The sequence below is a fragment of the Sardina pilchardus genome, chromosome 7 (genome assembly GCF_963854185.1).
Source record: "Sardina pilchardus chromosome 7, fSarPil1.1, whole genome shotgun sequence".
Lineage (NCBI taxonomy): Eukaryota > Metazoa > Chordata > Actinopteri > Clupeiformes > Clupeidae > Sardina > Sardina pilchardus.
Window position 1 is genome coordinate 16713798 of NC_085000.1, and position 11430 is coordinate 16725227.

Consider the following 11430-nt stretch of genomic DNA (forward strand, 5'->3'; position numbering starts at 1 on the left):
GCTACTGTAGCCTATTTATTTGGAAAACTCAGATTTCAAATCTTGTTCAAACGTTTCTTTTTTTAGGAAAAAAAATCTACAGCAGGGTTTGATTTTCTGCGTCTGTGATGAGCATAGTTTGGGAGAGCCCATTGCGTGACAGATAGTCCCATATGAGTGAAAGTGGCCCTGGACTGATCTGCTCTTCGAAATCTTTGCAGGTGAGATGTCTGTGCTGGAGGCCGCTCTGCTGGGAGGGCCTGGTTATGGGGCCCGCTGGTCCTCTCCTGCAGGTCTCCCAGAGGAACAGCAGCAGGAGGAGGGCAGCCAGGGCTGCGGTGACTGTGACGCTGATCATCAGAGGGTTCTTCACGCCGCTGCTGGACAGCACTGACGTCCGGCTGCCATTGGTGGAGACGGAGACCTCGTCCCATCTCTCCAGAGCGCTGGTGAAGTCCAGGCGGAGCAGCTCGGGGGGCATGACCTTGAGGCCGTAGTGGGTGCGCTTCAGGCGGCGGTGGGTTTTGTCGAGCACGTCGCAGCGGTAGGTGCCCGCGTGTCGCTCCCGCAGCGGGTCCAGCTTGAGCTGCGCCAGCTGGGGCACGGCTAGGCGCGAGAAGAGCGAGCTGTCTGTGGTGATGACGCCGCGAGCAAACCTCCAGGACACGATGAAGGCGAAGCGACCCATGGCACCCATCACCTCGCCCAGGCAGTCCAGCTCGACATGCCCCCCTGCTGGGACGGTGAGTGTCTTCATGCCACACTGCCAGGTGTCCAGGCACTTGACCTGCCGCTGATAACACTGCCCCCCGCCCCTCACTGGGCACAGCTCCTGAACACGAATGCCCAGCCCGCAGGTGGCGCTGCAGGGGGAGCTGTGTTTGACGGCCATTGAGCTACGGGAGTCCAGCTCCTCCAAGTCCCCTCTGTTTGGAGACGCCGCGCCACAGAGATGGGCACAGAGGAGTGTTGCCCACAGTACCCACTTCCACAATCCGTTTGATTTTGTGTCTAGACTTCTGATACAACGACCAAGGGTGGTTGTACAGAGTGCAGAAGTGAACCATGCCATGATACTTCACCACAGATGGCCCAGAACATGACATGGGTGAAACTGAAATTCCATGGAAGCTACATTGTTGCATCACAGAATTCCAGGGTTACTTCATGTATCAAATGGCTCTCTGGAGTTATAAGCCTACGTACCGAATTTTCAGATGTTAGATAAGAGGTCCATTAATATTTTTCAGCAATAAAAATTAAGCTTAGCTCCACAGAGTATGCTACCTGCGGAGTTCCCCTGACAGACCCACAAACCGTCTATCCTTGTGCACACATTAGTAGGCCTATGTAGTCTTCAAAACACTAGTGGGCGTCGTTGAGCTTTTAAAAGGCCACATACCGCGTCTTCCCAATAAACAGAAGACAAATTATAAGTGCACACTGCATAACAAATAGTAGGCCTATTCACATGTATTCACAGGCCTCCTCTGTGCATACAAATTTGATTACGTTTTTGCACACTTTTTTCTGGTGCTATTTATAATCAAAACAAAAAGCTGGCCGTCAAGGCACTGTCCAAGCATCCTCTATGAATGAGCGTCGGTTCAGCTATTGACGAGGGCGCTCCACTAGAAGTAGCATGGCCTGAGCAGGCGTGGTACACCATCGTCTACTGGGATGAACGGAACGGATGTCATGATATCTGATGCCTGTCAGGTGCGATATCCTTGTTGCGTGCACCCAGTCTGACCTGAAAGTCAGTCACAATTCTGTTCACAGTACTGTGACTAAGTAATATAGACACATCGGTACATTACATGCAAAATTATCTTAAAGTGAATCATCTCATAGTTGTGAAACGTTAAGCAAAATCAAATAGCCTAAGGGTGGTTGGAGGCCGTTGGTGTTATCGTTTTCTGCCAACTGTGTGCTCAACCTGAGTAAACAGGATGTGATCGATCATAAGAAAGCACCATGCCCGCTACTGTCGGTTTGAGCACAACCAACGACGAGAAACAGAGAACAGGAAACCTTTGACCCATTTTTAAACCACCAAAGCAGCACCATTCTAAGCCTATGGAGCTTGTAGTATGCCTTCAAGCGCCGTGATATAACGGCACACCAACCGCATGGTATCTCATGGTACCTTTGTTGCCCATCTCCAAGTCACCAACCCGCTGCCTTCCTGTTTGTCAACCTTTTCTGCAGAATAGAAGAATGACATAGATATTAATTGCGCATAACTGGAAACTGCGTAACCAGAAAATAAATAAATGGGTAGTTTTTGCAACAGGTTCAGTGTTTGCTATTAAAAAAAGTTGTTATCTTGCTTTGAAAATGCGTGAGATGTAGCCTAATTGTTTACGCAAAAGTGAAAACATCAACACGGTCGTCTGATTTGGTGGAGACAGAGACCAACTGTTCCCTCATAATTTGTTACGCAAATTGATGAGGAGCGTAACTTGCAGACGGTCCCTGCTGAGTGGCACCGCTGTTTTCAGCGACTGCACGCTTCAGTTTCTGTGTTGCCTGCAGCGCGTGAGCATACAAGTTTCTGACTGCCTGTTAATCACTACGGAACTCGCTGTAGAGATTACATCACCGGGAGAACTTACGAACCACTTCTATATTTTACATTCTTACGAACGCGGCGACGGAGATTCAAGGCGTTGGAGATAAGATTTTCACCTTTGAAGAACTTTGTTTAGAGACAGTTATTTCTAAGGAAATTCCTCAAACTTAACGGTGGACATAGGAGGTTGATGCATGGACTTTTGTGCAAAGAGGTTGACAGAGTGCTCGTCGTAATTGTTGTACACGGTGTGATGCTCTTGAAACATTGATTCCGTGTTTGGTATCCCACGGTTTAAACTAAAAGCTTCCCTTTAGGACATCACCAGCCAGCGGTGCGTAGCCAGCTCCTGGCGAGATGGATTAGTTAATCGGCGTGGTTCTCTGAAAGTTTTAAGCGTTGGATATCGTCCTCATTGTATTTAACGAGGATTCGTTTCTGAGAGATAACAGAAAAATGGAGGAAGACGACAGCCCGCAAGAAAACGGGATTCAGAATCCCAGGGACTCGGACCGCCAACTAAGGTTGCGACTTTGTGTTCTAAATGAGATTTTGAACACCGAGAGGGATTACGTGCGCACACTTGTTTTCCTCCAGTCGGTAAGTTTAATATAATAGCCTTTTCTTATTACACTCTAGGGTTAAAAGGCAGCTTGCCATAATGTTATCTCTCAGACGAAACAATGTTTCCAATTGGAGTAGACTATGAAGTTGATCTGGGCTACTGAAAGGTTTTGACAAGAGGGCAGCAGGAATGGTTTTTCAGGGTGATGCCCTCTTCCATGCTTAGGTCCTACCCTCTCGTCATTGCCAAATTGTACCAAACTGGTACTGAAACTGAACTGAAAATTGATTTGATGGTAAAACACCCGTTTACGCTGTTGCAGAGTGCTATCTCGGACGCTTTATTGATGGACAGGCTACCTGTGAAGGTGAATTCGTTTTACTTAAGGTTAATGTTAAGACAGGGCGAGTCTGCCAGTCGATGTAAAGCTTTCCGCACTGCTTTATGGTAGGCTATATTAGGGAACTTATGGCGCTGTATTTTTTTTTACTGACCAGTTCTTCTCGACTGCAAGCTACAAAAGTGAAATGTCTTTAGCATATTGCAAATCTTTACAACGAACTCGTGTGTGGATAATGTTTTAAATGCTCAGATACGCCTCACTGTCTAATCCCCGACTCCGGATTGCCTGGTGTTGTAAGCGTCCCCTATCTTTAGCTAACGAGGCCTTTGTTATTCACACAATAAGTGTCAAGTGGTCTGAACAGCATAAAGATACAACATCAATCATTTCTTTGAAGGCAAAAGTCATGGACCTCTCAGTGGCGCGAGGCCGTAGCCGACATTTGCATAGATAACTTGACCAAATTCAATTAACAGAACCACTATCAATGAGGATAACACTTGTGCAGAGAAGGCTTCCCAACGTCTATTCAAATGCATTATTTCATACCTCAGACATTGCATGGATTATGTGGGAGTAAAAAGAATAAAGACATTGTGAAAACTCTCACACTTCAGGCGTTGTTGCTTGTGGGACTTGAACCAATTTCTTGAACATACAAATGGACTTCTGAATTCTAATTGGTTTTAGCTGAATGATAGCGGACCCAATGAATCTCCCATTGTGAGGGAGCCAGCACTCCGCCCCCTACAATTCCCCTTATCAAGACTGGGCACACACCTTGCCGAGTGCCACTATAGCAAAATTGAAATATTCTTGTTTGCTGTCACTTTATTTAATTGTTTGAGTTCATGACTTATGTTGCACCCCAGACATGTAGTTTAATATCACACAAAAACATGGCTTACATTCCATCAATCAGTTCTGGCCTCAAGCCCCTAATCACATTATCCTACGCGTGTAAGCTCTAAGGCTGTACGGGAGAATCCACTTTTGCTCAGTGATTTATTCAGATTCGGCTATTCTCGTTTTTCCCTCATAAACAATGGTGACTATTTACGACAAATTGGACCCGAGTGACAACATGCCATGCCCCAACTCACACGAGAGAAAGCTATAACAGGTCTTTTGGTAATGAGGAGGTGGTATAGTAACATTTTGGTTAGTGCCTAAGATTTACACATGCCATGCTGAAATCTGGAGCAGAAAAAGCTGGACTGCACATATGCTCTCTGCATTGTCATTACGAATTTTACTGAAGCGAGATGCATTTGGTGGCACCTGTTGGAAGATGACCCCGCCGGCATAGTGAACTCATCCCCCAACTATCCGTTCCATGTAGCATGTTTGTGGCCATCAAGCATGCCTCCTCCTATGCTTTGTTTCTTTGTAAGTCGTTATGGAATTAACTAAACACCTTTTGCCTTTTTACAATGGCACAGCTGAATTGTAAAACACTAATGACTTTTTTTTTTGTTCTGTGTGCTCACAATTGACAATTGTGTGAACTTGCACTAAAGACTGAGAAAACCCTTAGGGACCCCATAAACCCCTGTCTGACCAGAGCTAAGCCTTAGCCCGGTGAAGGACTTGCCTTTCCTCCTTGGTGTGGGGAGAGCCCCTCATTTTCCCCTTCCTCCGTCACCTTTCCCAGCCAGCTGGTGTTGACTGCCAAGGGGCAGCTGCTTCCCTGCTGCAGAGGATGGCTGCTCAAAACAGGAAAGCCTGCCCCCCTGACCCCATTCAGACCTGGGGCGGATGGAGGATGTCCACCTGGAGCTTCCTGTGCGCTGGGAGCCTGGCTGTGGTGTCTCTCAGGCCTGAGGAGTCTGGTGTGTGTGTGTGTGTGTGTGTGTGTGTGTGTGTGTGTGTGTGTGTGTGTGTGTGTGTGTGTGTGTGTGTGTGTGTGTGTGTGTGTGTGTGTGTGTGTGTGTGTGTGTGTGTGTGTGTGTGTGTGTGTGTGTGTGTGTGTGTGTGTGTGTGTGTGTGTGTGTGTGTGTGTGTGTGTGTGTGTGTGTGTGTGTGTGTGTGTTGGGTTACACTGTATAAATAGCTTTGCTAAGGCTCCAGACTCCTGCTCCTCTGCTTTTAAACTCCACGTAACCTTTGGCCTAAAGCCGCCTGGCCTCCTGTGCGTAGAGCAGTGGGGTTTGAGGCGAGAGGTTCAGGAAGCAGTGAGCAGGATGCTGCAGCCACATACTTAAGTCACTGAGTTTTTATGTGAGAATCCACAGGGGCAAAAGCTCGAGGTGCTGTGAGCTTAATGCTCTCATCGCAGGTGCGCTCGAGCAATTGTTATAGTTGCATTTCAATGGTGTCCTGTAAGCTCATCTCCAGTGAAACAAGCGTTTACTTCCCTTCCCTTTGCGTCTCCCGTGGAAAGGCTAGCCAGTCATCAGTCGAGAGGTCACTTTGCCCTTCAGCCATATAGGCTGTGATGCTGCAGGATGGAAACTTATCGTCCAATTCTTGAAATCCCAATCCACAATCTTATTCTACCTCACACCAGCGATTTGCAGTCTGAGGCCGGCAAAGTTCTGTGAACAGTTAGCTCCAGTACACGGGACTGTGAGGACAGTAGGAGTTAAGGTCAGCGGGGGGGGAACTAGTAGCCGGGGGCCAGATCGGGTTTCTGCCGTGGGTGCAGCAGCAGCAGCAGGCTCATGTGTGGGCACCAGTCTGGGGTCAGGCCCCCCCCCATCCCCCCCTGTGCGTACGCCACCTCCACCCTCCACCGCCACCCGCCCGCCGGCCGCCACCCCACCAGAAGAAAGGCAGCCGTCGGCGTTGGCGTCGGCGTCAGCTTAGCCCAGTGTCATGTGCATTTTCATAAGCCCTGTTCTGAGGCACAGGTCGGCACAAAGAATGCCAGGAATCCACTGAGCGTGTCTGAACCATGGCGGTGCACGCACGCACACACACACGCACACACACGCACGCCTCACCCTCCGTGGCCGGCCGCACTCGCCCGCGTTTCATCTCAAACACTCGGGCGACTGTTCCGACAGGGGCGGCTGAGTACGGCGTGGCGAGCGCGAGCGCGGAAAAGCTTGCTCGGTACACTGATGCTGTCTCGGGGCTCTGCGCTTGGCCCCGGCCACACCCACTTTTTTTGCCTCTGTTAAGCGTGGATACGTTAGACCACACGAGTGAGAGCAACACATTTTTTTTTTTTCAGAGGCTGTGAACCGAGATTGATAAAGCAAGTGACTCTCAGCACCCCAGGCCTCGCTCTGATGGAAATTTCAACCCGGGGGAAGTGTGAAGCGGCAGGGTGTGTGTTCTTGTGTGGTTAAAGATATCTGTGCAGTGTGACGGTTTGGTTGTTTTGGGAGTGACATAGGTCTCTCCCCCCCCCCCCCCCCCCCCACACACGTTACTGTTTGAGAATGCACTTGGACTCTAAATGCTGTTGCCAATTTAATTCATACTTTTGAAATTTCATTCTCACAGTGAAATGCCTGTTGACATTCTTCTCCATAATTGGTGAACATTAAAAAAATGGTGTGTGATCATGTTTGCCCTTTCAGCTGTTTTGCTTAAATAGCAGTGGTGGTGTTGGAGATGTGACCTGGGGGGGTGACATAAAGACTTTGAGTGATTTCATATTCCCGCCTCTATGGCTGACATCCCTCTTTTATGAGTGCCAATTCCCTGCATCTGTCTCTGTACGCAAGTGAGCTGTAATAAGACTGTATGAAATGTCATGCATGTTAAAACAGCCATAGGTGTGCCAGTCTATAAAGTGCTGGAATGTGGAGGATGCCATTCTACTCCACAGAAAGGTTAGATGGAGAGAAAACCGTGGCACTCTGCCGAGAGGTAGAGGCTCCTATGTCACTCCACAGTGACATCTGCATAGTTGTTGGACAATGGACGTAAGTGGAGGATGTTCCGATATTTGTTTCCATTAGTGCCGTTGACTTTCCCGTGTTTGTGTTAGTGGGTTCAGACTTCAGACCGAATCGCAGTTAGACGAGCCTAAAAATCCAGCCAAAATCACTGCGCCAGTATCAGATTTCCCCTCACAATGACCGCCGAGCTCTCCTGGGAAAGCGAGGGCTCCGTGGATTGGCTGCGGTCCACAGGCTTGACTGGGCACTCTTGGGCTCCCAAGTCCACACCGCCGCCCTCAGCCGTGCCCACAGTGACACAGCACGCCGTCCCACGGCTATAGAACTCCGCCGTGAGTCTGGCCCAGTGCTGTGGACGGACGAGAACCCTGGTGGTAACTGATATCCGTGCTATCTTTGGGACGATGCCCGAAACGCCTCGCACACCAAAACCAACCCGCTGACCCCTCCGGGTGCTGTGAGAAGAGTGCCCAGAGAAAGTCCCCGAGAAATTCCCAAGCTTTTTTCCCAAAAAGGGAATTGCCCTGCTGGTTTTGGTTTGCGGACGGAAGTGTGAACCACAAAGTGTGGATGAGCAAACAGGGCTCGCTGGGGAGGAAGCCTACAGTCCGCTCCCTTTGTGTGAGCGCTCGCTTGACACACCAAAACATGCACTTTGTGCAAACTCTACAGCAGTGCATAAACCCCTGGCCCAGGGAGAGCTCTGTGGAGGAACACACACAAGCCTGACCTCTCCGTACCCTCCAGCTGACCATAGAGAAACGGGGAGGGGTTTAGAACAACTTGGGGGAAGAAAAAGCCATAGATTCGCATAGAGTCCTCAAGTGAATAGGGCCTCTGCACAGTGATGTCAGACTGACCAACCTTGTCGGTCATGATAAATGTGTTTTGGATGAATGCATGGTCATCGTGATGTCTCACTTTTCTTTCCTCATTGTGGTGTTGTGCAAATGTTGTGGTATTGATAAAGCACTACGGACTAGGCAGTTACTGTTTCTGGATACCTATGGGTGTGTGTGTGTGTGTGTGTGCAGATGTGATGTCATCTTATCTTGCATCTACTGCTTGCTAAGGTTGTCTGCTGTCGCCACTCACAAAGTCACTACTCATGTTAGTTTCCTGTTTGTTTTCGTTGTTGTCAGGGACATTTGTGTAAAGCGATCATCCGCTTTTCAGTCCGATTTTATCCTCGCCAGCGCTGGTGGTGGTCGCCCATCTATTAGTCTTTGTTATAGCTTCAGTGACATCCATTGTGATTATTGTACACTGACACGCAACAAATCAGCGTTAACAAGACATCTGGGAGCGTTTTGGTTTCTCTGAGCTTGTCATGGTTTGCCAGGCTGAGGTAAACACTCTGGTCGCGCTTCACGTGGCTAACGTCTTTGAGATGGCTTCGCCTGGAGCTGTGACACTGACTGAACTGCTCCAGCGGCACTGTAGCGTACGTAGCATACGAGGAAGAGTGTCAAGTGAAGATACTGTAGCTGTTGTCCCTTGCACTGAAGGGCCCGCCTGCTCTTCTGCTTTCTGTCCTTTGAAAGCCTTTGCCCTCGGCTGCTGTTTTTGATCAGGGGTATCACATCATCTTTTCCTAATGACCATGGCAGCATCACCCCTACACACACACACACACAGGCACACACAGGCACACACGCACACACACACACACACACACACACAGGCACACATGCATACACACACACACAAACAGTCGTACTCTGCGCCGGGTGGTGGGAAGGATGAGGATGGGTGACCTCATCTTGAGGAAGGGGATGGGTGGGTTTCTCCAAAACAAAGTGCAGAGTTTTGATAAAGAGCAGAACAGTGTGTGGCTGTGTGTTCTGTTCTCTCTCTCACTCTCTCTATCGCTCTCTCTCTCTTGCACTGTATGGTTCTGTGTGTGTGTGTGTAGCATTTATGAATTCTGCGTGAGATTGCATTGTGTGTGTGTGTGTGTACTTTGCGTTACAGTCTGTGCAAGCTGGCATTGTAGGACGTGTGTGTGTGTGTGTGTGTGTGTGTGTGTGTGTGTGTGTGTGTGTGTGTGTGTGTGTGTGTGTGTGTGTGTGTGTGTGTGTGTGTGTGTGTGTGTGTGTGTGTGTGTGTGTGTGTGTGTGTGTGTGTGTGTGTGTGTGTGTGTGTGTGTGTGTGTGTGTGTGTGTGTGTGTGTGTGTGTGTGTGTGTGTGTGTGTGTGTGTGTGTGTGTGTGTGTGTGTGTGTGTGTGTGTGTGTACAGTAAGGGCTGTGTTGGCCGTGTAGGGCCCGCTCTCTGGCCCGCTGGTGGTGGGCAAAGCCGCTGGCGCCCATGGTTCATTACCCCACGCCCAATCACTCCTCCACGGCCACGCCACCCCGGCCCCCTCCCTCCAGATGGCCCCTTCAGTCTGCCACGCCACATGCCCTATGTCCCCGCCGACCGCTCGCTCCTCTCGCACAAGTTTACTTAAGGACATCTGTGTGTGTGTGTGTGTGTGTCAATGAGAACAAAATGGTTCTGTTGCACTTCTGGGTCTGTGAACATCCATGACTATTGTTAATGGTGGATTTGGTTGCTTTGTTGGTCCGATTTTGACACTTTTCTCAGCCAAACGCTTGTGATCATGCCAGCCGGGCCTCTGTTCTCAGGAGTGGCCTCGCTAGTGAAGTTAGCGTGAGGCTAAGCTCTCTTCTACGAAACAATATTGTCAGGACTTTCCAGCTTAGATCAGGAAAGGTCAACACATCACAGAAGACGACCGACAGTCAGGGGAAACATGGCATGGCAGGAAACCACTGAAATCTTTCTCTTTCGGTCTGTTGCACTCACTGACTCATTCACACCCCATACACACACACACACACACACACACACTCATGCACACACCCACACACACACCCACACACATGTGCACCTGTGCATGCTGGCACATCCTCTAACTTGCATCTACTGATCTACTGATCTACTGTGACATTGTGAAATAGTGGTGTTTTTGTCTAGCCTCCAGCTGCCTTGTGTGCCGTGCCATTTTTGTGTTGTTGTTGGTTGTTGTTTGTGGTCACATTCGCAGTGACCTTCACCTTGCCCTCTCTGTACATCCCATCACTGCTCAAATGGCCCATTAAACGCTGTGCTGTGCTGTGCTGTGCTGTGCTGTGCTGTGCTGTGCTGTGCTGTGCTGTGCTGTGCTGTGCTGTGCTGTGCTGTGCTGTGCTGTGCAGAATCACAATGTGTGCTGCTTCCGCATGGCTCTCTGTCCTACCCAGTGCGGTGCCACTCTGTTGTTTTCTGGGCTGGGCGTTGTGTGCGCTCTCTCACACTCTGCAGTGCCGCGTCTGGCACAGGCGTCCCCTGGGGTGGGGGGGGGTGGAGGAGGAGGTGGAGGGGATGGGGGGGGTGTGCAGCCCCTGCGTTTCCGTGGCGGAGGGCCGGTTTCCGTCCGCACTGGCAGCTCACGCAGCCGTGAACTCTGAGGGCCTTTAGAGCGGAAGTGAAGGACAAGAGCCCCGCTACTCAAAGGGGACTTTGTTGTTGTGGGCTGCAGTGGCTGCAGGGAGGCGGGGGGGCAGCGTGGGGATAAAGGGGAGAGCCTGGCATCCAGGCCTCATTGTAGCGCCGGGCCCTTTGTTCCCTTCCTCTCTGGGCTCTGGGCCTCCGCCACAAACACGGGGGCGCTCTCTCTCTCTCTCTCTCTCTCTCTCTCTCTCTCTCTCTCTGTCTCTCTCTCTTGCTGTTTCTCTCTGTTTCTCTCTCTCTCTCTTCATCTCTCACTCTCCCTCTCTCCCTGCCCCCCCTTCCCTGCCTCTCTCTCTCTCTCTCTCTCTCTGCCGCTCTAGCTCTCTGCCTCTCTCTCTCTCTCTCTTTCTCTCTTTCTCTCTCCCGTTGTATTTATTCGATTTCACGCCAGGCCAGCCCAAAGCGGCCCCCTTTTTTTTTCTTTTTTTTTTCTCTCTCTCTCTCTCGTGGGGCTCCCCCGAGCCGTGTGCTCCTGCCACCGCCTCTGCTGCCGCCACCGCCACCGCCGCTCCTCCCGCTCGGAGCTCCGTTCTCACAGGGCCTCCCCTCAAAAGAGCCTCTGTGCTGCGGCCGAGGCTGCAGCGTCGCATTCAGATGAGGCTCGGAGCGGAGCGGCGC

At 50.4% G+C, this 11430-nt stretch overlaps 2 protein-coding genes across 2 annotated transcripts in view; one reads left to right on the plus strand and one right to left on the minus strand.

Annotated features, from left to right (window-relative positions):
• tmem81 (transmembrane protein 81) lies at nucleotides 1–1545 on the minus strand. Its single transcript, XM_062540945.1, has one exon. The coding sequence runs from the start codon at nucleotides 1049–1051 to the stop codon at nucleotides 77–79; it is 975 nt and encodes a 324-aa protein (XP_062396929.1). The 5' UTR covers nucleotides 1052–1545; the 3' UTR covers nucleotides 1–76.
• Nucleotides 1546–2486: 941 nt separating this feature from the next.
• Nucleotides 2487–11430, plus strand: part of prex1 (phosphatidylinositol-3,4,5-trisphosphate-dependent Rac exchange factor 1) — a 74112-nt gene continuing 65168 nt past the window's right edge. Inside the window, exon 1 of the mRNA XM_062540944.1 lies at nucleotides 2487–3154. Within this exon, the coding sequence (XP_062396928.1) occupies nucleotides 3011–3154 (144 nt within the window). The 5' untranslated portion in view covers nucleotides 2487–3010. The remainder of the gene's footprint in view (nucleotides 3155–11430) is intronic.

Excerpts from the sequence above, each read along its gene's own strand:
- tmem81 (XM_062540945.1), bottom strand. The coding sequence starts at position 1,051 with ATGGCATGGTTCACTTCTGCACTCTGTACAACCACCCTTGGTCGTTGT.